The sequence below is a fragment of the Bos indicus x Bos taurus genome, chromosome 5 (assembly GCF_003369695.1).
Source record: "Bos indicus x Bos taurus breed Angus x Brahman F1 hybrid chromosome 5, Bos_hybrid_MaternalHap_v2.0, whole genome shotgun sequence".
Lineage (NCBI taxonomy): Eukaryota > Metazoa > Chordata > Mammalia > Artiodactyla > Bovidae > Bos > Bos indicus x Bos taurus.
This window is the reverse complement of record NC_040080.1, coordinates 62740628-62768440: the sequence shown is the minus strand read 5'-3', so window position 1 is coordinate 62768440 and position 27813 is coordinate 62740628. Positions and strand designations below refer to the sequence as shown.

The window sequence follows — 27813 nt, the reverse complement described above, 5'->3', positions numbered from 1 at the left end:
GATATTTGGGCCGAGAGTCAGGAGTCTGGTTTCCATCCTGATTTTACTCTTTTGCATTCTCATATCAGCTCTTCTCCAATGTCAGGGCTCTGAGATAGAAAAGAGATGCAGAAGGCCTGTCTGGGGGATGATAAAAGTAGGATTTCAGGGCCAGTCTGCTGTGTTACCTGTTTAGAGAGCACCTGTTTAGAGGTATGCTACTCCCCTGGAGGGGATGGACACAAGTGTAGTGTTGCCAAAATGGAGGCACAAACTTTCAAATGTATGGTAACTCACCCAGGGCAAGGATTGTCCCACCAGGCAGCAGAGTGAGAGCCTATTAAAAATCAATTTTTTAAAAAGTATAATCCTGGAAAAAGAAGAAAGAGAGAAAATGGACACTTGGGAAGAGGAATAGGGAGAACATGTATTGGAGCTTTTAAGACAAAGAGGGAGAAGAGAGAATCTTAAGAATATGGCAGTGTTTGAGGGGGCAGAGGAAACATTAGAGACACTGAGAAATAATCTAGTAGGATTCCAATGGACAGAGGCAAGAAGGGTAAAGACAGAGTTTCGGATGAGACAAAACCAGAGAGTGGGAGAGACAGAAGGGAAAGATGGACACATGGATATACCCAAGACCAACACCCAGTAAGAGAGACCTAGGAAGGGGAGGTGGGAGCAAGTGACGTTCCAGTTGTGCCAAATTATTTCCTATCTCTCTTCTTGGCCCCATTTCTGGGTTGGAGTTATAAATAGCAGAGCTGGAAAATGTCCTCCCCCTTTGCCTTTGTCTCAGCCTGGGGGGAAGGGAGAGGTAGAGACACCGCTTGTGAGTCCCTGTGGACATCCCTGGGAAGCCCCACCTCGATCCTGTGAGGACCAGTCCAGGACGCTGCTCCCTCCAGTCCCTTCCTCTGTGGAGGGTAGGAAATCTACGGTTCTGGGAAGGATCTGGAAGGTGGAGACATCGTTCCCACCCCTTTGCCTCTTGGGTGCAATCTCTCTCACCTTGGCCTTCTCTGACAGTCGATCCTTCCCCAGCTCACTTTCCTCTTCTGCTGCCACCCTATTTCCCCTCTGTTTTTTCCATTCTTTCCTTGTTGATCAAACTCTTACCCTTCTTTCTCCAGCTCTATTTTCTTTCTACCCGCCTCCTTTGCTCCCCTCCCCCAGGCCTGCTGAGTTTTTCTTTCTTCTTGCCTGTCTTTCCCTTATTTCCCCGAACGCTGACGGTGTATGTGTCTAGCAGAGCCTTTGCAACTGCTGGGCTCGGAGGGATGGGATGGGATGGGATGGGATGGGATGTGGTGGGAATTGGTTTGATTCAGAGAGCAGGAGAGGTGTTCTGTGTCCTTGGGTAAAGAAGGGAGCATTAAGGCACCACACCGGACTCATCTGCATCTCTTTCTCTGTCTCTCTCTTTCCAGACTGTCTTTTAGCCTCATCCACTTCTCATTCCTGGCTCACCCACCTCGCCCCTTCTCTTTTCGACCCCTTTCTATCTGTAATTCTCCTACCCCATTACCAGGCGCCGCCTCCATCACTCGCTGGTTAGGGCAGGAGTTAGGGGGAAAGGGGAGAGCACTGGCGGGGGCGGCGCCGGCGCTGGGGTGGGGCTGGGGGTACGTGGGGAGCAAGGCCTGCTCCTACCCGGAGCCGCCCTCCTGGGCATCCCTCCGCGACTCCCGGCGGCCTCCACCTGCCGCGGGCCGGGGGGCGGGGCGAGGGCGGGGCCGGGGCGGCGCCCGTGGGAGCGGAGGCGGGAGCCGCTGGGGGACTAGGGGCTGCGGCCGCTGCAGTCGTCCTGGCCGGTGCTGGGGCGGCGGGAGAGAGGTAAAGGGGCAGCGAGGTGGAAGACTGGGAGGACCCCCTGAAGGACCAGCGAGACTCGGAGACCAGAGATCCTCCTCGGGAGATCTGAGATTCGGGGCGCCAGCGTATTTCCTTGCCTTCGCCGGGAGCGCGAGCAGGGGGTTGCCCCATGGCGGGAACTCCGGGCCGCGATCCTTGGGGGACCCCTGGGATTTGTTACCTTTTTGGCTCCCTGCTCGCCGGACTGCTCTTCCCAGGGGCTGCCGCCTTCAATCTGGACGTGATGGGCGCCCTCCGCAAGGAGGGCGAGCCGGGGAGCCTCTTTGGCTTTTCGGTGGCTCTGCACCGGCAGTTGCAGCCCCGACCCCAGAGCTGGTGAGTCACCGCACCCGCCCAGAATCCCAGCGCCCGAGCCACAGATGCCCATCCCGCTGTTCCGCCCCATCTCTCAATCTTCCAACCTTATCAAGACTCAGGCTGCCCCCAGATATCCCACGCCCCAGCCTGAAGCCTTGTTTGCCTTGAATCTGAGACCCAGGCGATCTCGCTTTGGGGATGAGTTGGAGAGCAAGAGTCTTGTCTTGGCTGGGAGCTATCCCTTTCGCTTTTCACCCCAACTTGCTCATTGTTCCAGTCCCAGGGCCTGTGGCTCCCCTCCTTCTTTAGGAGGCTGAACTCCCTCAGAGAGGGAGCAATTTGCCTCTGCTTAGGACAGGTGAAGAAGGAGAGGACAGAGAGACTGAGGGTACCATGGGAGGGATAGAGGATAGATTCCAGAAATAACTTCCTGCGAGGGCATTGCCATGGGGGGTTATGAGAACAGCAGGGCTCTGGGAGGCCAGGAGAGACCTGAGCTTCTGTGGCTCAAGACTACAGGGAGGCTGGGAGGGAACCTGGGAGGGTTTGGCACTCTGCACTAGGGAGTTTGGAGATAGAGGGTGGCAGAAATCAGAGCCCCCCAGAATTGTAGCAGCAGCAGCAGTGAGAGATCTAGAGGGGATGCTGGCCAGGCTGTTCCCCTTCCTCCTCCTCAGGAAATTTCCAGCTCCAAGAATCTCATCAGTAGGGGGAGACAGGGAGGGGTGAGGGGCAGAGGACAATTCTGGTTATTTTCTAATCAGTTCAGGACCCGTGGGAGAAAGACAGACTCGTGTGTGGGGACTGTGACTGTCACGATTCCTGTACTATTGGCCCCATCTCTGTGTGCGATTTTAAAAAGACAGGCAGGAAAGAGAAAGCGTCCCACCCCTTCCTGCCAGGGGACTTTTCTCTCCTTGGCTAGTGCCTAAGCCACAGTCAGTGTCCATTACTGGGATCAGTGCTGTCCACTGGGACCATCTCCTCCCCTCTGCTATTGGCCTAGGGGCAGAGGGAAGGGACAAGAGCTCATTTCTCTTCCCTGGCTCGGGGACTAGAGGCTAGCTCTGATCTTCTTTTTCCATTATCTCTGTCATCAGGGAGCAGGGTCAGAGATCCCCTACACTTTGGGAGCAATGGAAAGCTGTTGACTTCATCTCTTCTTCAGTCTACTATCCTCTTCCTCCCTCATTTCTGTCTCTCTTCCTCCCCCCTCTCCCCATCTGCCAGAGTTCCAGGACTGGAGGCCTTTTTAGGACATGCTGAAGTCTCTGAGCTATTTCCAGACAAATTCTAGGTTATTTTTAATGGCTTGGTCTCTTGTCATTTCCCCCTTGTCTCTGAAGGTGGCCCCTGATTCTGTCTCCCAGAGCCAAGCTGGGGGCATTCCCAGAAGGGCCTGCTCTCCCCCTCACCCTGCTCTTGCTCCAGCAGGGGGTGCTTTGCTGTCTGGTGGCACGTGAAGGGTGGGATACCCTGGCTAAGTCCCTGGCTTTGGGGTTGCAGGTTGTTATCCCCACCACTCTCTGATCAAAAAAACCTCACCAGTTTGGATGTCTTTCCGTGTGGCCCAGGGATGAGACTTTGAAGTTCAACCTTCTGAGGTTTCAGCCTCATCTGTTTCCATCAACTGTAATACCATCAACGGTACTACCAAACAGACTGTGTGTGTGTCTGCTCAGTCGCTCAGTTATGTCCGACTCTTTGCGGCCCCATGGACTGTAGCTCACTAGCTTCTCTGTCCATGAGATTTCCCAAGCAAGGATACTGGAGTGGGTTGCCATTTCCTCCTCCAGGGGATCTTCCCGACTCAGGCATCGAACCCATGTCTCTTGCACCTCCTGCGTTGGCAGACGGATTCTTTATCACCAATGCCATCTGGGAAGCCACCAGATAGAGTAATTGTGGATATTGAGAGGTTTGTTAACATATGTAAAATTCTGAACATAGCACAAGGCCCAGTGTGGGTGGTATGAAAGTGTTGGTACCTTTTTTCTTATATGGTGATCCACAGAGCTGGAGCATAGCTTTAGTGCCTTACAGTGAGCCTGGATCCAAAGGCTTGGCCGGAGCACCCCCAGGGCTGAGCCAACCTTCCAGGCCAAGCACCCTCCCCAGAGGGCCACCCAGATTGAGAGAGTCAGAGAGGGCTGGACTTGGGTCAGAGCCTGGAGTGAGTGGGAAATTAAGAGGTGCAGAGGTAGTGGGCTACTCCTTCACTTCCACTTAGCCAGCCTCCCAGATAGTCCCTTGCTCCTAGCTGCCTTTCTCTCTACAGTGGCTGCAACTGTGGCTACTGTTTGTTCAGAGGTCTGGGGTGGCTGGGGATCGTGGGATGAAGCCAAGAAAGAGTGTGTGGCTGGGACAGAGGTGGAGGGAATGTAGAGGCTGTGTGTGGGAAATTTTGTTCCAGGCAGGATGGTCTGGTCTGTTCTCCATCAAGAGAGGGGCTGGGCATAGCTATGCACTCAGCTTCTTTCCTCCGTATGGACCCCTCCCCCTCTTTCAACTCCCTACTTGTGACCTCCAGGCGAGATGTGAGCATTGAACATGGACTGTTAGCCTCTCTTGGTACTTAGTTCTGCGCTGACCAACTGAGACACTGTGTGTCTCTGTGCATCTGCATGACATGTGGGTCCAGCAAACACATCTTGACGCCTCCTATGGGGCAAATGCAGATGAATGAAGCCGCCTGGGTCCTCCAAAGGCTCACCATCTCTGTGTTTACAGGTGGGGGCACCACGGACTTGTCTGGAGGTTAGCCAGGCCACCTAGTTTCTTTTTCTGCTCGGAGTATCTTCCTCTCCCCATCTCCCTCTTCCTTTTCTGAAGGTGGTCAGTCATAGTCATCAGGTGGAAAAGGTAGGGATATTGGAATTAAGCAGATGTGGGTTTGAATTCCTTTGTGCTACCAATGTCTCTGAGTGAGTTTCCTCATCTGAAAGACAGCAAAGAACCCTTACATAGGACTGTCATGAAGATTAAATGAGATAATGCAGGTAACATGCCTAGCCTGGTACCTGGCACCTAGTAGAGTCATAAATCTTAGTTCCTCACATCCCTGGCATCTAGCCTAGGACCTGAGTCATAGTAGGTGATGAATAAATATTACTTCCTTGTCTCACCAGTGCCTGACACAGGGCTTGGCAGATAATGTGTGTGCTGTGCTAAGTCACTTTGTTCGTGTCTGACTCTTGCGACCCCATGGACTGTAGCCCATTAGGCTCCTCTGTACATGGGATTCTCCAGGCAAGAATACTGGAGTGGGTTGCCATGCCCTCCTCTTTCAGATGATAGAGTCTCAATAAATAGTTGTTAACATACGCCCGGTGTATGCCGTCTCCCCTTCTACTCCCCATCCTCCTCTCGTGACATTGGCTCTGACGCAGGATGACAGCTGCTTGGAGACGAGGAGGAGTTGTGGGAAGGGAGAGTGGCTCTGTGCCCATCAGAACTGGCACAGCGCCCCACAGATGCCTGTCTGCCATATCGCCCCATGCCCCAGTCGGGGAAATGGAGAAAATAAGTTGGGGAGAGAGGCCTCAAGGTTCGTCTTGCTGACACTTTTGAGTCTCCTTCTGTGAAGAGAGGATCCTTGTAGCCAGCCGGGTGCCCATCACCTTGCCTCGTCCTCTCCTTCACTCCTGGCCTGAGGGTCTGCCCCCCAGGGGACCCAGGCAGCCTCCATTCCCAGCACAGTCCTCCCTGGGGAAGAAGCCTTGGCTGTGATCATGGAAAATTGTCCTGCCAAGAACGTTGTAGCTGGGAAAGAGTCTGAGGGGGAGGTAGGAGAGAAGGCTGGGCAGGGGCAGGGTGGGGAGGAATGGGGAAAATCGTGGACATGGGGAGCCGCAGGAAGGATGAAAGGGGATTCAGGATGTAGGGGGCGAACGGGGCTGGGACTGGAGACAGAATGAGAAACTGGCCTCCACCTCTATGCCAGTTCAAGTGACTGACAGAATCTTGGGCTGGCAGGGTTGCTGAGTGGTGGGTTTTGATGGATCCCCTATAGGGAGTGAGGGAGTGGGACCCACATCTAGTCTCTCTCTTGGCCCCGGAAGCTGATCTCCGGGCCACCTCATGGTGCTGTTACTTTTGCTCCCAGCATTCTTGGCATTTCTGGGAAGGTTTCAACTGAACTGGGGTTGGGGAGGAGGGCGGAGCTCGGAGATGGGGCCAGGGAGTGGGGGTGGGGGGGTAGGAAGGCTTGGTCAGGAACAGGTGCTGGGAACAGGCGGTTCTTTCAAATCCGCAGCATGGGCCAGGCTGCTCGGGTTGCCAATGTGTGTGTGTGTATCTACTATTATGCGGTCCCTCACCCAGATAGTATGCGCATACGTAATGTGATGATTGCGTGGCCAAGTGTATGAATTTGCCCATAACCGGACGTGGGAAAGCTGACTTTTGGCCCTTTGCCTTGGTCCTTCAACACTTTGCCTGGTACCGCGGGGCTGGGCCTGGGTGGCTCTGGGAGGTGGAGGGCGCTGGCCACTAGTTCCTGCCCCTCCTCCATCATGCAGGCTGCTGGTGGGCGCTCCTCAGGCTCTGGCCCTGCCAGGGCAGCAGGCAAATCGCACTGGAGGTCTCTTCGCTTGCCCCCTGAGCCTGGAAGAGACTGACTGCTACAGAGTGGACATCGACCAGGGAGGTGAGGGCTCTGTGGGGCTGGGATGGGGGGACATGTGAGGAGGGGAGGGGAGGACTTGGCGTCCTCTTTCCTCCCCTAATTCCCAGTGTCCTGCCACCAGCTGATGTGCAGAAGGAGAGTAAGGAGAACCAGTGGTTGGGAGTCAGTGTTCGGAGCCAGGGGCCTGGGGGCAAGATTGTTGTGAGTACCATATCTTTTTTTTTGACTTTTGATATTTACCATTTTTATAGAAAAAGACATGAAATTTTGTTTTTAAAAAGAGGGAAAAACAGTTTGACTCTGTAACAGTAATATCATGGTGATGGGTACCACTTCTTGTGATGCTTTGCAAGAGTGTTGAGGGTGTATTTGTGTGTATGTATGGTGTGTGCATACATACAGATGTGCTAACAGAACTCAGGTTGGCAGTATGATATGATTGTCTGCTTCCAAGAACTTCTGAGAGATGTAAACAGGTGTGAGGCATGGTTCCGTCCTTATAAATTTAAAAATATCTAACAGTTCATCCACCCATCCATGTGTTAAACTTACTGAGAACCTTTTAAGTATCGGGCATTAAACTGAGAGAAGACATGTAAACACAGGGAAAAGCCTGGTCCATGCCTCAGAGAGCCTCCTGCATAGTTACAGAGATTCTCATCACTGACATGCACAAACACGATAATACAGGTCCCTTTGGGGCAGAATATGGTTAAGGCTAGGTGAGTGACATGGTCCCCAGTCTATACCATTTCAAGGGAGGGGCGGAGAGTGAAGACTACTGCAGGTGGGGGTGATTTGAGTCTGGATTTCCAGAATAAGCAATACTTTGGAGAGTGGAGAGGGAGGGAATTGTTTTCAGACGAGGCGGTGGCTCTCAGGTTCAGGAACAGGACCAAGCTGGGCATGCTGTGGACAGTCCCATCTGGCGGGATCAAGGAGGCATGAGTTCTGTGACCGAGTCATGCTGTGGGCGCCAGGGGAGAATGTGGAGCAAGGACTTCTTGCTGCCAGGGCAGAGAAGTGGGTGCAGAGAAGACAGGGATGGGGGTAATGTATTCTATATACCTGCCTAATGCTAGGCTGGGAGGTGGCGCCCAAGTGATGCTGGCAGAGGTGTGTGTGTGTGTGTGTGCACGTGCATGCATGCATGTGTATATGCACTCGAAGCAGCATCTGCCAAATTCCTGCACATGGGCAGCGTGGCTCAAGCAGGGTCCTGGCCCTCACGGTGGAGTGACCAAATCTGCTTTCCTCCCACAGACCTGTGCACACCGATACGAGGCGCGGCAGCGTGTAGACCAGATCCTGGAGACGAGGGATGTGATCGGCCGCTGCTTTGTTCTCAGCCAGGACCTGGCCATCCGAGATGAGCTGGATGGTGGGGAGTGGAAGTTCTGTGAGGGACGCCCCCAGGGCCACGAACAGTTCGGCTTCTGCCAGCAGGGCACGGCGGCTGCCTTCTCCCCTGACAGCCACTATCTCCTCTTTGGGGCCCCAGGAACCTATAACTGGAAGGGTGAGTCACTCCCCGGAGAGGGGAGAAGGGAACCAAAATGTCCCAGTACCTCAGAGAGGGGGTTGGGGGCAGCATGTGGCCAAGCATGCCTGCGTGTTCACCGCCACGGAGCCCCGGGGCCCCGCCACGCCTCCCACCGCATCTCGCCGGCACGCACACGACTGGGGCCATCCATCTCCTGTCCTCCGCATGGCCGAGAGTTCTGCAACATGCTGGCATGAGCCCCCACATGCCCAACCGGGGCCTGCATGCTCCAACACACCAGCCCACACCTCATCACTCCCATTCCCATCTCCGCACGCTGCCGCTGGCCGGGCTGACACGTGGTGAGTGTGATGCCACGCCCAGGGGTAGAGAGAGACCCCAGGCAGCTTGGACTGGGAAGAGGGTGGAGATGGGGCTGGAGAGGAGAGGAGGGGCTTCCCTGGGTGCCTAATGAGCACCTAGGCCTGTGGGTGGTCTTCACTCCCCATCCTGGGCACTAATGGGTCTGTCCTTGCAGGCACGGCCAGGGTGGAGCTCTGTGTGCAGGGCTCAGCGGACCTGGCACACCTGGACGACGGGCCCTACGAGGCGGGGGGTGAGAAGGAGCAGGACCCCCGCCTCATCCCGGTCCCTGCCAACAGCTACTTTGGTAGGGACCCCTCCCTGGCCCGGAGCCACTCTAACCCTCTGCTCCTCTCTCTTGTCCCCCCCTCCACACTCCCATCCTTCTGTCTCTGTCTCTCTGTCTCTCTTGTCCTCTTTCTCCCTCTCCCTCTTCTGCCTTCTTGCTGTTCTGTCTGCCTCTGTCTCCGCACTCTGTGGCCCGTCCTCTGGATGTCCCTGCCCTGGTGTCTCCCCGCCCCGCCCCCGCAGGGTTGCTCTTTGTGACCAACATTGATAGCTCAGACCCTGACCAGCTGGTGTATAAAACTTTGGACCCTGCTGACCGGCTCCCAGGACTGGCCGGCGACTTGGCCCTGAATAGCTACTTAGGTTTGTAAGCTCCCCTCCATGTACCCCTGGGCCCTGGGGGCTTGGCCTGGCCTCCCTGCCTCTCCTGCCCTGCCCCCCAGCACCTACCCAGAGAAACACCCATTGGGACCAAATTGCAGAGAAGAGCTGAGCCCGGTGGCCAGGCCCAAGGTGAAGAGGCCCCGGGGGTGATAGCCTAGAGGGCTGTAAACAGGGGTCTCCATGGAGGAAGATCCAGGTGGGCTGAGGCTGTAGTGGGAAGGAAGGAGGCTGGAGCTCTGAGGGGTGGATGGCGGGCATGTGCGGAGAAAGGTCGAGCTGTATTGGTAAGTTCCTCTTCTTGTCTCATCTGCATTGTTCTGCCGAAGGGGAGGAAACCAGGCCTAGGGGATGTTTGCTGACTCCAGCTCTTCCCCATTTCCCCCTTGTTTCCTCCCCTCCTGTCCATGTGGAGACTTCCTCTCCCTGCCAGGAGTGGCGTGCATTGGAGGGATGGGGGGCTCCTGGGCATGCCGAGGGGAGAGCAGTTTCAGGGAATCATATGGGGGGTGCCCTGGCCCAGCTCCTGCTGCTGCCCAGCCGCCTGGGCCTCCCAGCCATTGCCTTCCTCCTTCCTCCCCAGTCCCCAAGGCTACCCCATCCACGGCTCGTGCCCAGCTCCAGTCTCTGGATGGGGAGGACCACCGGGTGTCTGGAGGGGCAGAGGAGTGGTCCAGCTGTGATAGAGATACCCCGGGGGGCACCTCCACCTTTAGGCTCTCACCTGTGTGGTGGGGCGGGGTGGGGGAACTTAGACCCACTCTGGCTGGGAGTCTGGTGGGGAGAACTCACCGGTGAGTCTCCCCTATCCAGGTTTCTCCATCGACTCGGGGAAGGGACTGGTTCGAGCTGAGGAGCTGAGCTTTGTGGCAGGGGCCCCCCGTGCCAACCACAAGGGTGCCGTGGTCATTCTACGCAAAGACAGTGCCAGTCGCCTGGTGCCTGAAGTGACGCTGTCCGGGGAGCGCCTGACCTCCGGCTTTGGCTACTCGCTGGCCGTGGCTGATCTCAACAATGATGGGTGAGAGTGAGGGAGGCGAGGGCAGCCGGGGGAGGCTGGGGCTGGGAGGGGCCTCTGGCCTCTCCTCTTGACTCCTTCTCCTGCCTCCCTGTCTCCATAGCTGGACAGACCTGGTAGTGGGTGCCCCCTACTTCTTCGAGCGTCAAGAAGAACTGGGGGGTGCCGTGTATGTGTACATGAACGAGGGGGGTCACTGGGCCGGGGTTGCCCCTCTCCGGCTCTGCGGCTCCCTTGACTCCATGTTTGGGATCAGCCTGGCAGTCCTGGGGGATCTCAATCAAGATGGCTTCCCAGGTGTGACTGGGAATGGGAAAGGCTGGGGGACGAGGAGAGAGGGGGTGGGGAGGTAGGTGGGGAAAGGCCTCTAAGGTCAAGGGCAAGGTTCCCTGAGGGCTCAGGGAGAGGAGCAACCTGGGCTCCTGTGTGAGCTTTACTATTTACCAGCTTTGTGGCCCTGGGCAAGTACACCCTTTCTGAGCTAGTGATACCTGTCGAGAGTAGTTGAGAGATTAACGATGACACATGCAAGGTGTCCAGGACTTAGTAGCCTCTCAATAAAATAGAAAACAGGGTTTGGAGCTGAGTGACTGAAGGACAGCTGGGGCCTGGACCTCGCGCCTCCTCACCCCCACCCTCAGGTCTGATTGCTTTTCTCCCATGCCTGCAGACCTTGCTGTGGGGGCTCCCTTCGATGGGGACGGGAAGGTCTTTATCTACCATGGGAGCAGTCTGGGGGTTGTCACCAAGCCTTCTCAGGTGAGGGGAGGGGTTGGGGTGAGGGAATGGGTGTGGGTGGATCCAGGGGGCCTGGCAGCAGAGGGTGGAGGAGGCAGAGGCTGGGGATGATGGGTCGGGGGCTGACATAATGGTCCCACAGGTGCTGGAAGGTGAGGCCGTGGGCATAAAGAGCTTTGGCTACTCCCTGTCGGGCGGCCTGGACGTGGATGGGAACCACTACCCGGACCTGCTGGTGGGTTCCCTGGACGACACTGCTGTGCTCTTCAGGTGAGTCCTCCATCCCCATTGCCCTCACCCTCCCGAGGCCAGAGCCTCTCTGCAGAGCGAGATCTTCGGCCTTCCTCCTTTCCCAGCCTGACGTTCTCATGTCTCCTGTGCTCTGGACTCCCTGTTCTCCAGGGCCAGGCCCGTCCTCCATGTCTCCCACGAGGTCTCTATTCTTCCACGAGCCATCGACCTAGAACAGCCCAACTGTGCCAATGGCCACTTGGTCTGGTGAGACGGGATCCAATGGGAGGGCGGAGGGGAGCCTCCAGGGTCTAGTTCTCCCCTGTCTGCCCAGTTTGGGGCTGGGGCAGGAGTGGGCAGGGTAGGGGAGAGGCCTTGGCCTATCAACCTTACATTTGCTCCCACAGCATGGACCTAAGGGTCTGTTTCAGCTATATTGCATCGCCCAGCAGCTATAGCCCTACTGTGGGTGAGTAAGGCTCCTCCACGCCCACCGCATTGGGTTTCAGGGTGGGTCACTCCAGGGTGCAGAGAAGGGCCCATTGGAGCCGCCCCCACCCCAGCTCACTGGCTCCTCCTCTCCCACCTGTCACAGCCCTGGATTACATGTTAGATGGGGACACAGACCGGAGGCTCCGGGGCCAGGTGCCCCGTGTGACCTTCCTGAGCCGTGGCCCCGATGACCCCAAGCACCAGTCCTCAGGCACCGTGTGGCTGAAACACCAGCATGACCGAGTCTGCGGAGACACCATGCTCCAGCTTCAGGTGGATGCTGACCCCTTGGCCTCTGAGGGTCATTGTCATCGCATCATCTCTTTTTCTGGATTCCTCTCAGCTTCTTCCCTAACACACTCACACCTCAGTGTAAAATCTCAACTTTTGGGAGGGTTCCCTTGTGGGCTGACCTCTCCCTTACCTGCTGCCTTCTTGCGTCTCCTGTCAAGTTCTCTTCTCCCTGGAGGTGGTGATGGCAAGTCCATCTTTTTGTGTGATCCTCAAAGCCCTGAGTCCTGGCTCTTCTCCCTTCTCTAGCTTAGTTCTCCACCTCTCTCCTTCATCTCCCAGAGCCTCTTTCCAGGCTTCAGGATCTGTCCTAGGTCTGGCTGGGGCTTTGGGTGGGACTGGGGCCTGGGGGATGGTTCTTGCATCCACTTCTGTCTTTTCCCTCCCCAGGAGAATGTCAAAGACAAGCTTCGGGCCATCGTCGTGACCCTGTCCTATGGTCTCCAGACCCCTCGGCTCCGACGACAGGCTCCTGGTCAGGGGCTGCCCCCAGTGGCCCCCATCCTCAATGCCCACCAGCCCAGCACCCAGCGGACAGAGGTGAGCATGTGCTCTGATTGAGCCCAGGAAAAGATGGGAGTAATAGACATCATGGCCCCTTGCCAGTGACACTCATTCATAGCCTGCAGAATTCTTTCCCTTGTTACCCTAGTTGTTCCTCATATCTCAAGATGCTGTGACAGGTGGACCCCAGATGTAAAATGGCCTAGATGATCATGTGTTTCTAGTCAGGGGGATCAGGCAGTCTTTCAGATGTCCATGGAGCTGGGGGTCTGCCATGTTCAAATGTGGCCTCTAAGGTCCTTAGGTCATCTCTAACCTGGTCTGCTGGAGGAGGACAGGGGAGCTCCGTGCATGGTTCTTATGGCCAGTCCAAAAGTGATGCTCTTCCCTTCTCTTTATGTTCTAAGTCTGGGACTTGGTTACACATAAGAAAGGCTGAGGAAATGTGTCCTTGCTGTGGACTAGCCTTCTGGCCTCTGCCATGGCCTGGTAGTCACTTTACTGTGATTCACATCATTTTACTGATGAGGACACAGCTCAGAGAGGTTAAGAGACCAGCTCAATATCACACTGACTGACTCCCAGTCTTTCTTTTTTTTAAATGTATTTTTAAATTTTTATTTTTATTTTATATACTGAAGTGCTAACCACTCGGTGCTTTTTTTCTTTAAATTTTACTATTTATTTTTGGCTTTATGTTCTGTAACATCTCTCCATCTACCTCTGAAGACTGTATAATAACCAAAATCTGGTTGATTATTGAGGATTCTCTAAGAATCAGGCCTATAACAATGCACCAGTCCAGACATCCTGCCTCCATGAAGATGTGCAGCAAATACCTATATACAGAAGGTGCTGGGTTGTCATTGCTGCACACAGACTGTTTCTAGCAAGCAGCAGATCTGCAAGTTGAGTCCAGGTTGTTTACTCCTCTGGTCCCCTACCCCGCCACATGCCTTGGCGACACATTCATTCCCTGAGAAGGACCCCCTCTTCAAATCTCCGCTCAGATCCACTTCCTGAAGCAAGGCTGTGGTGAAGACAAGATCTGCCAGAGCAATCTGCAGCTGGTCCAAGCCCGGTTCTGCGCCCGCGTCAGTGACACGGAGTTTCAGCCTCTGCCCATGTGAGGGGGAGTGAGGGAGCAGGTGGGGTGGGAAGGCAAAAGTTCAAAGTATGAGAGGAAGTCCCCTGGGGAGGGCTCGGAGGGGCCTGAACCTGCAGAGGGGAGGGTGGAAGGTGGGGAGGGCCTGTAGACAGCTCGGAAGTTTGCAGGATGAGGAGGGTGACGGGCCCATAGCAGCTCACCTGGCAGGGAAGAATAATCCTTCATCATATTTTTGAAATTATATAGTTCACATACACTTCACTGTTCAGTCTTCACAACCCATGAGGTAGGAATTACTATCAGTTCCACTTGGAAGCCTAGAGAGGTTTAGTTACCTGCCCAAGGTCAGCAAGCGGTGGACCAGGGACCAGAAGGGTGGTTCCCTGATTCCCAGTCTTTCTTTTTTTTTAATGTATTTTTAAATTTTTATTTTTATTTTATATACTGAAGTGCTAACCACTCAGTGCTTTTTTTCTTTAAATTTTACTATTTATTTTTGGCTGTGCTGGGTTGTCATTGCTGCACACAGACTGTTTCTAGTTGGGGTGAGCCCGGGGCTGCTCTCTAGTTGTGGTGTGCAGGTTTCTCATCATGGTGGCTTCTCTTGTTGCAGATCATGGGCTCTAGGGCATGCAGGCTTCAGTAGTTGAGGCTTCCGGGCTCTAGAGCACAGGCTCAATAGTTGTGGCCCACTGGCTTAGGTGCTTTGCAGCATGTGGGATCTTCCCAGATCAGGGATTGAACCCATGTCTCCTGCATTGGTGGGTGGATTCCTTACCACTGAGCCACCAGGGAAGCCCCCTAAATTTTTATTTATTTGGCTCTGCTGGATCTCAGTTGCAGCAAGTGGGATCTAGTTCTCTGACCAGGGATTAAACTCAGGCCCCCTGCATTAGGAGCTTGGAGTCTTAGCCACTGGACCACGAGGGAAGTCCCTGACTCCAGTCTTGACTCTTTCTTGAGTGTGTGGAGATTAGGGAGGCCCAGGTGGAGGGAGAGGTTCAGAGGGTGGAGGCGAATCCCATGCATTGGGGGAGGGGGCAGGAGGGAGAGGCTGGGCAGGTGTTCAGGTCTTAGAGCAACTGGGATCTGATCCTGCAGGGATGCAGATGGGACGACAGCCTTGTTTGCTCTGAGTGGGCAGCCAGTCATCGGCCTGGAGCTGAAGGTCACCAATCTACCCTCGGATCCAGCCCAGCCCCAGGCTGATGGGGATGATGCTCATGAAGCCCAGCTCCTGGTCACCCTCCCTGCTGCTCTGCACTACTCCGGAGTCCGGGGCCTGGACCCTGTGGTGAGGACCTGGGGCAGGGTGGCAGTGATAGCTTACAGTGAACAATTGTGTCGGATTCGTGATTTCTGAAGAAGATTTAGCTTCGGGACCAGGGATCAGGCTTGATCACTCAGAGCTTTTGTGTGGCAAAAGTTTTATTACAGTGAGAAAGGACAGAGAAAGCTTCTGACATAGACATCAGAAGGGGCATGGGATAGATTGGCCCCCTCCCTAGTCTAATCAAGGCTTTTACCAGACCCATTCCCACAACATACATCTTAAATTAATAAGATTAGTCAGAAGGTTCTTGTTAAAAAGGAGAAAAATGTCCTCGGACAACATATATTGTTGTTATATAATCACTGGTACAGAGCTTAAGGAAAAACAGACCCTTGAGCAAGATGCATTGTTTTGTTGTGTAATCATTAGCTCTGGGCTTCCCTGGTGGCTCAGAGGGTAAAGCATCTGCCTGTAATGTGGGAGACCTTGGTTCGATCCCTGGGTCGGGAAGATCCCCTGGAGAAGGCAAAGGTGACCCACTCTGGTACTCTTGCCTGGAAAATCCCATGGATGGAGAAGCCTGGTAGGCTACCGTCCTTAGGGTCGCAAAGAGTCAGACACGACTGAGCGACTTCACTTTCACTTTCATGAAAGTTAGTCTTAAAGACTGTTGTCATAACAACTCAGAGTTTAAGTCTTATGTGACTAAGACAAAGCAATTTAGAAAAAAAGTTTGTCTCTTTCTCCTCCTTGAGGGCCCGGATCCCTTTCTCCTCCTCCAGGGCCCCAAACTCCTTATCAACCTACCTAAGGATTTACTTTCTCAGAAGTGCGGTCTTGGGGGCTTTGGTAACCCAGGCTGACTTCTCCTTTTCTCTCCGCTCCAGGAGAAGCCGCTGTGCCTGTCTGATGAGAATGCCTCCCATGTTGAGTGTGAGCTGGGGAACCCCATGAAGAGAGGCGCCCAGGTTGCCACAGCTGCCCTTATCCCTGTCCAAGTGGCTCTCTAACCCGTGGCCCCCCTTCAAGCCCCTCACCCTTCCAGACTCTCATCTTGCTCCACTCTTGGTCTAGGTCACCTTCTACCTCATCCTTAGCACCTCGGGGATCACCATTGAAACCACAGAGCTGGAGGTGGAGCTGCTGTTGGCCACGTAAGGCTGGGGGTCCAGGGTGGGTGACGACGGGGACTGTTGGCTAGAAGTCCACCTAGTAGGGGCTCTGCTGTCTGCTTGTGACCCCTTGGGGTGGTGCCTGGGCTCGCTGCCCACACCTGCCCCTACCACTCACCAGCATCAGCGAGCAGGAGCTGCATCCAGTCTTGGCCCGTGCCCGTGTCTTCATTGAGCTGCCGCTGTCCATCACGGGGTAAGCCCTGCCTGGGTGGGCACCTCCACTGCCACTTCCAGACCCAGGCCTGGGCTCTGCCTCACTGGCCTGACCTTCCTGACCCTCTATCAAACACCAGCCTTCCTCAGCCCCTGTTTTGACCCCTCCTCAGCCCCTGTTTTGACCCCTCCTCGCCAGGGTGGCCATTCCCCAGCAGCTCTTCTTCTCCGGTGTGGTACGGGGCGAGAGCGCAATGCGGTCTGAGCGGGATGTGGGCAGCAAGGTCAAGTACGAGGTCACGGTGAGTGTCCCGGTGAGGTCTCTCCCTTCTTGGCACAGAAAAGATGCTGAGACTTGTTCCAGGGGCTGTGGCTCTTCTCCCGTCTGGTGCCTGGTAGTCCAGCGAGCCTGAGGCCTCCCCTAGCTCCTGGGCCTTGGCTGCGGGCAGGTATTTGTGTTGCAGCCTCAGGTGACCATTTACTGCTCGTTCCTGACTGAATGTCTCATCTCACTGTGAGAGCACAGGGCCATCTGCTGGAGGATGGAGACGTGGGGGGAGGGCTAGTGCCTCTTCTCAGAACCCTCCCCTGCTTGCCTGGGGCCTCCCCACACCTCCTAGGGACATCTCCAGGTTTTCCCAGATTTGGGGTGGGCAGGGAATGGTGCGTGATCTAGGATCCTGAGTCTTTGTGGAAGTTATGCTTCCTGAGCCTTCCATGCAGCCTTGTCCCCTCCATCTCATGGATTTAGAACCCACCCTTTGATTCTGTTGATGTCAAAAAGTACCAGCTCCCAGTGGATCCTCCACGATTCTCTCCTTGCCTGTCCATTAGAATTCAAAGTTCTGTGTATTAGGATTATGTCATTCTGTCCTTCGAACTGTTCTGTTTACCTGTCTTGAATTTTGCAAAATATTAGATTAGAATAAAAATTTGCATTTACTTACATAAGTACATTCAGAATCTTTAGATCTAGAGTTTTGCTCCCTTGTAAGGACAAAGAGATTCTGCTACTTTCTAAGGAAATTTTAGGAGCTTAAAATATTTAAAGCAGGAGTTCTAAACAATTCTAGATGGAATTTACCATGTCTATGAATCCACTAAATCATGTATAAAACATTTTGGGTTTGTGGGTATGGAAATTTTGGGGGGAAAGTATATAAAAACTGGGTTTCCTTAGTGGCTTAGCTGGTAAAGAATCCTCCTGCAATGAGGGAGACCTGGGTTCAATCCCTGGGTTGGGAAGATCCCCTGGAGAAGGGAAAGGCTACCCACTCCAGGATTCTGGCCTAGAGTATTCCATGGACTCTATAGTCCATGGAGTCACAAAGAGTCGGACGTGACTGAGCAACTTGCACTTTCACATAAAAACTGTGATCCAGGGTTTTCTAAGAGACTTCACATTTAAGCGCTTCAAGAGCATTTCAAGTCTCTACTGATCTATGAACTCATGTTATTAAAGAATCACACTATATGAGAGTGTCCTTATTGATTTATTCACGATTTTTTCTATATATTGTTCTATAATGCAGCTATTTTCAAGCATCTTTAGAGTATTCTACATTTTATATCATTTTCTAGTAAACATGTATATGTGTTCAGTTGCTCAGTTACGTCCGACTCTTTGTGACCCCATGGACTGTAGCCCTCCAGGCTCCTCTGTCCATGGGGATTCTCCAGGCAAGAATATAGGAGTGGGTTGCCTTGCCCTCCTCCAGGGGATCTTCCCAACCCAGGGATTGAACCCAGGTCTCCTGCATTGCAGGTGGATTCTTTACCATCTGAGCCACCAGGGAAGCCCAAACATGTATATATCTAACATAAATAAAAGTTTTATAGAACAGTCCTTCCTTACTGCATGTGATATAACCAGGTGTTTTTTAAATTTTATTCTATTAATTTTTTTTCAAATGCTGATTGCAACCCGTAAAATTGATTCCGCTAGCTAAATAGTAAACTGCCAGTGGGTTGCAGTTCACAGTAGGAATCAGAGATCAAGTAAAGTTACACAATGCTCTGGATGCCCTTGCCCCCAGGTTACCAACCTTCAGGGAAAGGTTGAATAGTCACGTCTGTATCGCTTTCAGGCTTCACAATCACAAAGAAGTGAAGTCAATGTAGCAGTAAACAAAGAATATTCTTCCTCACTTGGTAATCCAATTGGCTTATAGTGGGATTTTAGTCTTAGATATTCTTAGAGGTGTGTGAAAATTGTAAGGCTATGTCATTACAAAATGATATAAAATGTATCTCATTTTCTACAGTATCAAGGGACTTCCCTGTAGCTCAGATGGTAAAGAATCTGCCTGCAATGCAGGAGACCTGAGTTTGATCCCTGGGTCAGGAAGATCCTCTGGAGAAGGAAATAGCAATCCACTCCAGTATTCTTGCCTGGAGAATCCCTTGGACTGAGGAGCCTGGCAGGCTGCAGTCCATGGGGTCGCAAAGAGTCTGACATGACTGAGCGACTAACACTACTACTTCACACTCTCTTGTGCCCACAGGTTTCCAACCAAGGCCAGTCGCTCAACACCCTGGGCTCAGCCTTCCTCAACATCATGTGGCCCCATGAGATTGCCAATGGGAAGTGGTTGCTGTACCCCATGAGGGTGGAGCTGGAAGGCGGGCAGGGGCCTGGGCAGAGGGGGCTCTGTTCCCCCAGGCCCAACATCCTCCAGCTGGTGAGGCTCAGGCGAGGTGGGTGGGGCCGCTGAAGCAGAGTGGGGGTGTGGAGGTGGGGGGCGTGGGGTTCAGACTTTGCAAGGGCTGCCGTGGGGCTGGGGGCCTGTGGAGGAAGCTGCTGGGGAAGAGGTGCCATCTCTCCTTGCTGCGTTTGGAGGGACCCTCACTGGGCCCCCTCCCCCGCCTCAGGATGTGGACAGCAGGGACAGGAGGAGGCGGGAGCTGGGGCCTCCGGAGTCGCAGGAACCTCGAGAGCAGCCGGAGCCCAGCACGTCCTGGTGGCCAGTGTCCTCTGCTGAGAAGAAGAAAAACATCACCCTGGTGAGGACAGGGCAAACGCAGTACAGCCAGGATGGTGGGCGAGGGGAGGTGGTATGACAGAGGGTGGGGGCAAAGGGGAGGGCGTGGAGCTTCAGGGTGGAGGTGGCCTGTGGCGAGGTGTGATGGTCAGGCACCTGGGGCAAGTTGATTGGACACGTCTCACCTAGGGGGCAGCCGCCGCCGCCCCAGCTTCCCCAACACCCGTTCACTAGAGACCAGGGCACTTAGCTACAGCTGTTTCCCTGTGCAGACGATTCTCCCTGCCTAAATGGAAGGTCACATTTTAGAGGGGGTGGGATGGTTTTAGCCACCTCTAAGGTCTCTTTGTAGTTCTTTTGAATTCTTTTAGGACAAAAAGTCAGTTTGCATAAGGAAATTTGACATGGTTTTCACCATGTTAAAAACACCATGTCAAAAAGGTTTTTAAAAGTTCTAATAATTAACTTGATAGTATATTTATGTGATTCATTAAGTTTTTTCTTTTCAAGCAGTTTGGCCTCCCCTTTTTGTACTTGTTTCACGTAGTTATGTTCCCGAATGGACTCACTGAGCAGGTTAGCGCAGGCTCTGTGCTGTCCGTTCTAGGATGGCGCTGGCAGTGAGAGTTGGGGGTGGGGGCGGGGGACAGATCAGGGCGGTGCTTGGCTTGGTGGCAAAAAGGTGACTCCTACATACGGAAGGATGGGCAATAGAGGCAAAAACAGGCAAAAGAGACCTTTGCAGGGGGAGGGCAGCAGTTGGGCAACTCTGGTGGTATCTGTCTGGGTGAAAGTTCCCCTGCCACAGTCCATCCTTCCTGGGGGCCCTTAGCTTCCCTGGCCCCCTTGAAAGCATGGCAGGAAGCTTCACAAGGATAGTATGATTGTGCTTAGTCGTTCAGTCATGTCCGATTCTTTGCGATCACATGGACGATAGTCCGCCAGACTCCTCTGTCCAAGGGATTCTCTAGGCAAGAATACTGGAGTGGGTTGCCATTCTCTTCTCCAAAGGATCTTCCAGACCCAGTGATCGAACTCGAGTCTCCTGCATTGCAAGTGGATTCTTTATTTCCTGAGCCACCAAAGAAGCCCCCAGGGGGTAGTATGAGCTCGTGTAATTGCTGTTTCCTTGTTACATGGATAGTCTTGCTTTCTCCAGGTACCTGATTTCTACTGAAAGGCCACCTTTTATCTTTTTTCTGGTGCCCTGTGGCATGTGAGATCTTAGTTTCCCAACCAGGGATCGAACTCACGTCCCCTGCATGGGAAGCATGGAGTCTTAACCACTGGACCACCAGGGAAGTCCCAAGGCCACCCTTCTTGATAAATACTTTGAAATGGGGGACTTCCCTGGCAGTCCAGGGGTTCTTTGCCTTCCAATGAAGGAGGTGCGGGTTCAATCACTGGTCTAAGATCCCACATGCCTCTTGGCCAAAAAACCAAAATATAAAGCAGAAACAATATTGTAACAAATTCAGCGAAGACTTCAAAAGTGGTCCACATCAAAAAAAAATCTTAAAAACATTTTGAAATGGATTCTTTTACTTAAAATGACTTTTAGACAAATTGACAAAGGATTCTTGAATTATTCTACAGTGGCAAAATAAGGGATGATGCAGAGAATTCAAACACTCTCAGAGCCATTCTTCTGTACGGAAAGTGTGATGAATAGAACATTAGTTTTTAGGCAGATGGTTCATTAGGTGAGATTGGACCAAATGGATTTAGGTCAGACCTGGAAGGAGCAGTGTCTCAGTCCCCTGTCCCCTTAGCAGCTCCTGGGGCAGCCACATCTTCCTTCAGTGAGTTTGGGCTTTGCGGAGGAGTGCAACTTTGCCCACTCTGGACCTGGGTTCAAGTATCTGCTCCACCAGCTTTGCTAGCTGTGTGACCTGAGACTGGTCACTGGATTCTTTAAACTTTAATTTCCTAGTTTGAAAAATGGGGATGATAATAATCTGCGCATTGCAGGACAGTTGTGAATTTAAATGAGATAAGTACCTTGCAGATAGTAGGTGCTCAATAAATGAGATCATCATTAGGTAACATATGCATCTACTGGGGAAGCTACTCTGCCTGCCTGCTGCTGTCAAGAGGTCTTCTCCCTGCTCCCCATGCATTTTCAAAGCCAAATAGCCCAGATTTGGGGTAGGCTGCTATTCTAGACCACAGGGTTAGTTTGGGAAGACTTCTTGGAGGAGGAGAGTTTAAAGTCAGGAAAGGAAAACAGGAGAGATGCTGAAGAGCTGGGGTAAAGGGGGGCTCCTAGAGGGATGGAGGGGAGGCTCTGAGCAGACTGTGTCTGGGTGACCACATCTGTGAGGGTTGCTGGGCCCTGGGCAGCTTGGTGGGGCGGGGCCAAGCAGCTCAGAGCCCTGCCTGTTCTGGTCCTCAGGACTGCGCCCGGGGCACGGCCAACTGCGTGGTGTTCAGCTGCCCTCTCTACAGCTTTGACCGCGCAGCTGTGCTGCACGTCTGGGGCCGCCTCTGGAACAGCACCTTCCTGGAGGTGAGCACAGCTGAGCTTCTCTTCCCCAATAGCCCCTCTGGGACCCACTTTTCCTTCTCCTTCCTTCTGGTCCAAAGGCAGCATGCTCTCAACCCAAGGCAGGCAGAAACACTCTCTGTGTTGGGCGCCATTCCATTTACAGCTTCAGGAGCTGGGGGGAGGTGGAGGCATTAGGAGGAGGTTCTCCTTCCCTGCTCTCTTAGGAGTACTCAGCTGTGAAGTCTCTGGAAGTGATTGTTCGAGCCAACATCACTGTGAAATCCTCCATCAAGAACTTGCTGCTCAGAGATGCTTCCACGGTGGTGAGCTGCCTGGCGCAAGGCTCACGGGGCGGTGCGGCCAGGGGAACTTGTCTCTCCAGTTGCTCCAGCCCTTGCGCCCTTCGCCCCTCCCTCCCCAGATCCCGGTGATGGTGTACCTGGACCCCGCGGCTGTGGCAGCAGAAGGAGTCCCCTGGTGGGTCATCCTGTTGGCTGTACTAGCCGGGCTGCTGGTATTGGCGCTGCTGGTGCTGCTCATGTGGAAGGTGAGGCTTGGGGAGGGTGGTGCCACTGGTGGCGGGGCTCTCCTGTCAGGCTGTGGTGTGGTTCTTGTACCCACTGTCCCATTTATTCAGCAAATCTGTGTTGAGCACTTACCCACGTGTGCCAACATCTCTATCAGGCCCTGGATGTTTCGGGGATAAGTCAGATGTAGATCTTGTTCTCAGGGCTTTTGTAGTCTAGCCAGGGAGGGGAGCCTTGTTGTCCAGGACGAGGTAGCGGACTGAGTCAAGAAAGCACAGTGGGAATTCAGGGGAGGGAAAGCTTGAGAGCAGGTGGCCCTGGAAGGGCCTTAGAAGGTGGGGTAGTAGGATCTGGATGTGGGGAATGGAATGTGGGTCTGGGCCTTTCAAAAGGACCATGGGAGGGGAAAGTCATGAAGGCAGGGAAGTGTGGTCTGATTTAACTAGAGCATGGTGGCTAAGGCTGGGAAGAAAGCCAGGCTCAAGAAAGCCAACCAATGTGGAGAACTGCCTCCAGGGAACTGTCTCCAGGACTGAACTCTGAGCCGCCACATACCAGGCTTTACATGGAACCATTCTTGATCAGAGTGTAGCCAGAATCATGTGTGCATCCGGGGCTCCACATAAGAGCACACACATGTATATGTTAGTACTGAGAATCACGTCCATTATCAGCGGCCATCCCCCGAACTACATGCCACATCTGAGCCATATGGAACCACAAATGCCCTGGGGGCCCTCCGGAGAGCTGCCTCCCTCCCCAGGACCAGTCACAGACCAGGCACAGCCTCTGGCAAATGTGTATCATCAGGCCTCTGGGTATCCAGACTGTTGGGAACCTTGCCATTCTTCAGGGAGATTGAGGCCCTTGAGAAACTGGATCCAAGATCTCTCCTTCTCACTCCCATGGAAGGGGGACAAAGCAGAGATAGGGGCCACCATCCTTCCTTAGCCTTCCCATCCTCCACCTCCTCTGCTCCCCTCCTCCCTTATATCCCAGTGTGGCTTCTTCCGTCGGAGCAGCCAGAGCTCATCTTTTTCCACCAACTATCACCGGGCCCGGCTGGCTGTGCAGCCCTCAGCTGTGGAAGCTGGGGGTCCAGGGACTGTGGGGTAATTGTTGGGTGTGAGCATGTGTGTGTCCAGATTTGTATGTGTCAGGGAGTACGTATGTGAGTGTAAGTCGAGTTCCCAGCATTCAGGAATATGCAAAGCAAAGAAAGGAGATTGCATGAGGGTGGTGTGAGTTCCAGGAACTGGGGTGGGAGGTAACTGTTAGGGTGAGGTTATAAGGGTGAGCATAACCCAGCCTGAGGCATGTGAAAGGGTTGGGTGGGCTCCTGGAGTGTGAGCATGTGGGGAGTGCTGGGAGGTGCCCTGCATGCCTTTTTTGGGCATGAGAGTGCAGAGACACAAGTGCAAGGAGATGCCATGCAGTCCAGCATGTTGGAGTCCTAGGAAGTCTTGAGTGTGAGTGTGCAAGGGGCACACTTCCATCTTGGTATATAAGGGCCAGCATGCTCATGACTTAGGGAGGGGCCATAGAGGAGAGGGCCCACCCTAAGGGAGATGCTGCCCAGTAGGCAGGCATTGTGTGTATGAGGCTTGAGAAGAATCATTCTGGAATTCGCAGGAGTCTAGGAAGCCATATTTTCCCTTAGATCTTGTTTGTGTTCTCAGGGATGCTGTTGCATCTCTTAAAAAGCTTAGGGGTGTTGAAATCTTTGGGACAGCAGTCCTGAAGTTCTACCTTCAACCCCTCTTTCAGGCGCCAAGGGAGACGTCCTCGGTCCTGCAGCTCAGGCCCTTCCTGGTCTTTCTCTTGCTGTGCATGAGGACCGGGGGAACCCAGCCATGATGGTTGGCACCTGTGTGGGCTGCTTCTGGCACAGGCTGCTGTTGGTTCTTTCTGTCCCAGGGATGGTGGGACAGCAACTGGGCTGTGCCGGGCCTGTGCTCCAGGGCTGTGCCCCACAGGCTCCTCATGTCTGGCCTGCTGTTCTTCCAGATGGGATTCTTCAAGCGAGCGCGGTACCCCGAAGCCACCGTACCCCAGTACCATGCGGTGAAGATCCCGCGGGAAGACCGGCAGCAGTTCAAGGAGGAGAAGACGGGTACCATCCTGAGGAACAACTGGGGCAGCCCCCGGCGGGAGGGCCCAGATGCCCACCCTATCTTGGCTGGGGATGGGCACCCAGAGCTGGGCTCTGATGGGCACACAGTGCCAGGCACAGCTTAGCCTTCTCCACCTGGCCTGGCCCATAGGCCCCTTGCACCCCTTCCCCAGATATGGCTCCTGGGGATGACGAGGGTAGAATGGGTTACTGGTGTCCCATCCAGATTTGGCAGGATCTCTTTCCTCTGGGGCACAGATCTCTGTCCCCCATGAGGACCACCCCCCTGCCAAACTTCCCCTTATGATGCTGTGAGATGAAAGGGGGTAAATCAGGGATGGGTCGTGGGGGAGGGTGAGAAGGGCAGCGGTGTCCTGATTCAAAAGTGGGGAGAAGGGACCCTAGCCCCTCCCTTTCCCACTCAGTCTGTATAATGGGACCCCAAGGACCTGTCTCCCGAAAGTGCCTTAAGCCCAGAGGGTGGGGAGGAGGTTACATTGCTGACTCAGGGGCTCTTCCCTCCCTAGCTTCCCCTCTCCTCTGACCTTAGTTTGCTGCATCAATGTAGTGGATTTTGTCTATTTATTAAAAAATATTTGAGGACAAAACCTCTGTCTTTTATGCTGAGTCTTGCTTCCTCATGCCCAGGGTCTCCAGAGAGGCCTGTTCTGTCTGCATCCCCACAGCTCAGGTGGTGGTGGGAGGGGGCGTAGGGGCCTGGCAGGGACTTTGGTGACTTTTGTGATCACATCCAGGGGGCACTTGGGTGTGGTCTTAGAAGCAGGGGAGGGGGAACACGGGAAAGGGATGGGGAGGTGTCCTAGGGGTGGGTGGGAAAAAATTGGGAGACCCAGTGCATGACTTTGCAGTTGAGGAGATGACAGAGTATAACTCTCTTCTCCCTGTGGTAAGGATGGGAATAGAGCTTTTTCACTGAAGAAGGGTTGAAGTTAGATGTCCCCCCAGCAGACATGGGGAAAGGAGAGATGGGGGTGGCGGGGGATGGTTTCTGTCTTCCTGGATCCCTCTTAGGAGAAGGGAGACTTGGGTAGGTGGGATCGTCTGACTGACCGACTGGAGGCAGGATTTGGGGAAGGCTTATTTCACCGCCTTTCCCATGATGTGGGGCCCTACAGGTAACCACTTGATGGGAGGGGGCTGTTGTTCCACTTGGAGTTCAGAGAACTGGGCATTCTCCAGATCTCTCCAGGTCTCTCTGGTGAGGTGGCAGCCATCCCCAATGTGCTTCCAGGTGGGCTCTAAAACTTGCTGCCACAAGAAGGCCCAGCTTCCACGCGGCTCCGCCATATGCTCCCAGAAAAAGAACACTCCTCCCTGTGAGAGAAGAGAGCGCGTCACCTACCTGCTCCACTCTGCAACCTTCCTCTGACCTCATGCCATCCCGCTGACCAAGCCCGATCAGAGCCTCCTGGTGGAGTGGGAGGTGCCAGTCTGCGAGTTTAGGGAGCAGAGAGCATCCTGCTCTTTACTTTCTCTGCATCCCCTGACTCCTACCAGTCTACTCAAAGCCAATGTGAAAAGCCTCCGGTGACCCAGGGGGTTGCCTGGTGAGAGATCTTTAAATGATGACCAGAAGGACAGCTTAGCTGTGGGCAGACAGATGGGGAGGTGGAGAACCAGGGGCACAGACCTCACTGGATGATACAAAGATGCTCCCCCAGAGCCCTCCCAGAGACCCAGATGCCTGCATTCCGGACATCTCAGCCAGCATCCCAGGGACACCTTGTACTTGGGCTCCTTATTAAGCAAGAGCTTCTCCAGCTCTTTCCTTCTCACTATACCCTCCCTTGGTGATCTCACCCCTATGCTTGGAATTTACCAGCTACAAGCTGATGACTTCCAAATCTAAATCTCCAGGCTACATCTTTTGCTGACCTATAGATCTAGACATCCAGCTGCCTCTGTGTCTCTTGCCTGGCTGTCTCCATAGCACCTCAGACCTCATAAGTCCAGAACAGGTTTCTCCTTTCTTGCAGATGGCACCTCCCTCTACCCTCCTTCACTCCCCCCACTAGTCGTTTATGCCAGAAACCTGGAAACCATCCTAAACTCCTTCCTCTCCAAGTCCAGCTCCCAATCTTATGGATTCTGTGTGTTAGTTGCTCAGTCGTGTCCGACTTTTTGTGGCCTCATGGACTGAAGCCTGCCAGGCTCCTCTGTCTATGGAATTCTCCAGGCAAGAATACCTGGGTGGGTAGCCATTCCCTTCTCCAGGGGATCTTCCTGACCCAGAGATCGACCTCAGATCTTCTGGTAGGCCGGTAGATTCTTTACCATCTGAGCCACCATGGAAGTCCTGTTATGGATTCCATGTCTCCTAACATCTTTACCTAGAACACGCTTTTGTTCCCCACACTCTCTTCACCCCCTGCTTAATCCCTCAGGTCTCAATTTAAACACCATGTCCCTAGATGTCCTTCACTGATCTTCCCCCACTTTGTTCGGTGGCTCTGCTGTGTGCTTCCTATCCTGCTCCATCCAGGCCCTGATCATATCTCCTGATCAAAAGCAGTTGGGGATGGGTGACTCATGCTCTAGTACATGAGATACACCATCCTGGGTGCCCTGGACACTGGGGTGGCTGATGCTACATTGCTGCTCCATGCCCAGATCCTTCCCTTTCTGCTCACCGGCCTCAGAACTCTCCGAACTTCCTGCAGGACTCTCTTTGGATTCTCCACTGAGCACAGTACCAAGGTGCTGACCACTGCGTCCATGGAGCCATCGGCCAGCTGTCTCATGTCCTCTCCGAAAGCCACCACAAACCGTTCATACTCGAGATGCCTGTTCTCGGCCATGCTCTTTGTCAGGAACTTCTCGAAGTGAGGATTGGGGTCCAGGCAGGTAATCTTACAGCCAGCTGGGTAGAAGCGGAAGTTGGCACCGGTGCCGCAGCCCAGCTCCAGCAGGGCCACCTTCCCTGAGGTACCTGCCAGCCCATTTATCTGGCTGAAGAGTTCCCGTTTCTTGCTCTCCATCACTCGGTTGTTCTTGACCGTCAGCACAGCCATTAGGTAGGGGAAATAGGTCTTGCACAGGGGCTCCCAGAAACCCAGTAGAGCCATGAGGTGCAGGGGGAGGGTCAGGAGAAACACCAGCAGCTGCAGGAGTCGGACCAGGGCGTCCATGGCAGCCTGGCCCCGAGTGGAGCTTCCCTGGGGAGACTGGCCGGTCTCTGCTTAGCTGCCACTGACCTGTGCGTGTCTCCTTTCACCTTGCAAGAGGACTTTGCTCCATTTCCTAATTGGCAGTTTCCTCTCTGCTGGGGTTGAGTGGATGTTTGAATTCCTCCAGAGAGCAGCAATCTCAAAGTCCCACAGGCTCTTTAACAAATTTTATTACATAGGGGCATATTAGAGTGGGGGAAGTGGGGGCGAAGAAACAGGTGGTGCTGGTGTGTCCTGAGT

General features: G+C 53.9%; 2 protein-coding genes across 13 annotated transcripts; one reads left to right on the top strand and one right to left on the bottom strand.

Annotated features, from left to right (window-relative positions):
- The first annotated feature begins 1718 nt into the window (after nucleotides 1–1718).
- On the top strand, nucleotides 1719–24993 carry ITGA7 (integrin subunit alpha 7). 12 transcript variants are annotated; one of them, XM_027542129.1, is made up of 27 exons: nucleotides 1792–2169; nucleotides 6672–6799; nucleotides 6900–6979; nucleotides 8042–8297; nucleotides 8800–8931; nucleotides 9156–9275; nucleotides 10107–10314; nucleotides 10415–10480; nucleotides 10568–10608; nucleotides 10982–11070; nucleotides 11192–11319; nucleotides 11452–11547; nucleotides 11688–11749; nucleotides 11876–12045; nucleotides 12454–12603; nucleotides 13578–13693; nucleotides 14777–14969; nucleotides 15836–15916; nucleotides 16023–16102; nucleotides 16242–16316; nucleotides 16476–16578; nucleotides 18781–18957; nucleotides 19148–19279; nucleotides 21653–21766; nucleotides 21970–22068; nucleotides 22167–22292; nucleotides 24280–24993. In XM_027542129.1, the coding sequence occupies exons 1-27, from the start codon at nucleotides 1964–1966 to the stop codon at nucleotides 24508–24510; spliced, it is 3459 nt and encodes a 1152-aa protein (XP_027397930.1). In that variant the 5' UTR covers nucleotides 1792–1963; the 3' UTR covers nucleotides 24511–24993. The 12 variants fall into 12 exon arrangements, with proteins under 12 accessions (XP_027397933.1, XP_027397937.1, XP_027397932.1 ...); XM_027542128.1 differs by adding an exon at nucleotides 23272–23384 and having other exon boundaries at nucleotides 10415–10608; XM_027542136.1 differs by having other exon boundaries at nucleotides 1723–2169; nucleotides 8042–8623; nucleotides 8800–8877; nucleotides 10415–10608.
- METTL7B (methyltransferase like 7B) lies at nucleotides 24954–27813 on the bottom strand. The gene is made up of 2 exons (XM_027542139.1): nucleotides 27037–27813; nucleotides 24954–25720 (listed from the first exon to the last, which is right to left on the bottom strand). Exons 1-2 carry the CDS (start codon nucleotides 27532–27534, stop codon nucleotides 25484–25486), a joined length of 735 nt encoding a protein of 244 aa, XP_027397940.1. The 5' UTR covers nucleotides 27535–27813; the 3' UTR covers nucleotides 24954–25483.

Bases quoted from the DNA above. Each gene is read 5' to 3' on its own strand.
- ITGA7 (XM_027542126.1), top strand. From the start codon at position 1,964: ATGGCGGGAACTCCGGGCCGCGATCCTTGGGGGACCCCTGGGATTTGT. The intron at 10,315-10,414 runs GTGAGAGTGAGG...CTGTCTCCATAG, and splicing joins GCTGATCTCAACAATGATGG to CTGGACAGACCTGGTAGTGG. The intron at 14,970-15,835 runs GTGAGGACCTGG...TCTCCGCTCCAG, and splicing joins TCCGGGGCCTGGACCCTGTG to GAGAAGCCGCTGTGCCTGTC.
- METTL7B (XM_027542139.1), bottom strand. From the start codon at position 27,534: ATGGACGCCCTGGTCCGACTCCTGCAGCTGCTGGTGTTTCTCCTGACC. The intron at 25,721-27,036 runs GTGAGCAGAAAG...CTTCTCTCACAG, and splicing joins TTCGGAGAGTTCTGAGGCCG to GGAGGAGTGTTCTTTTTCTG.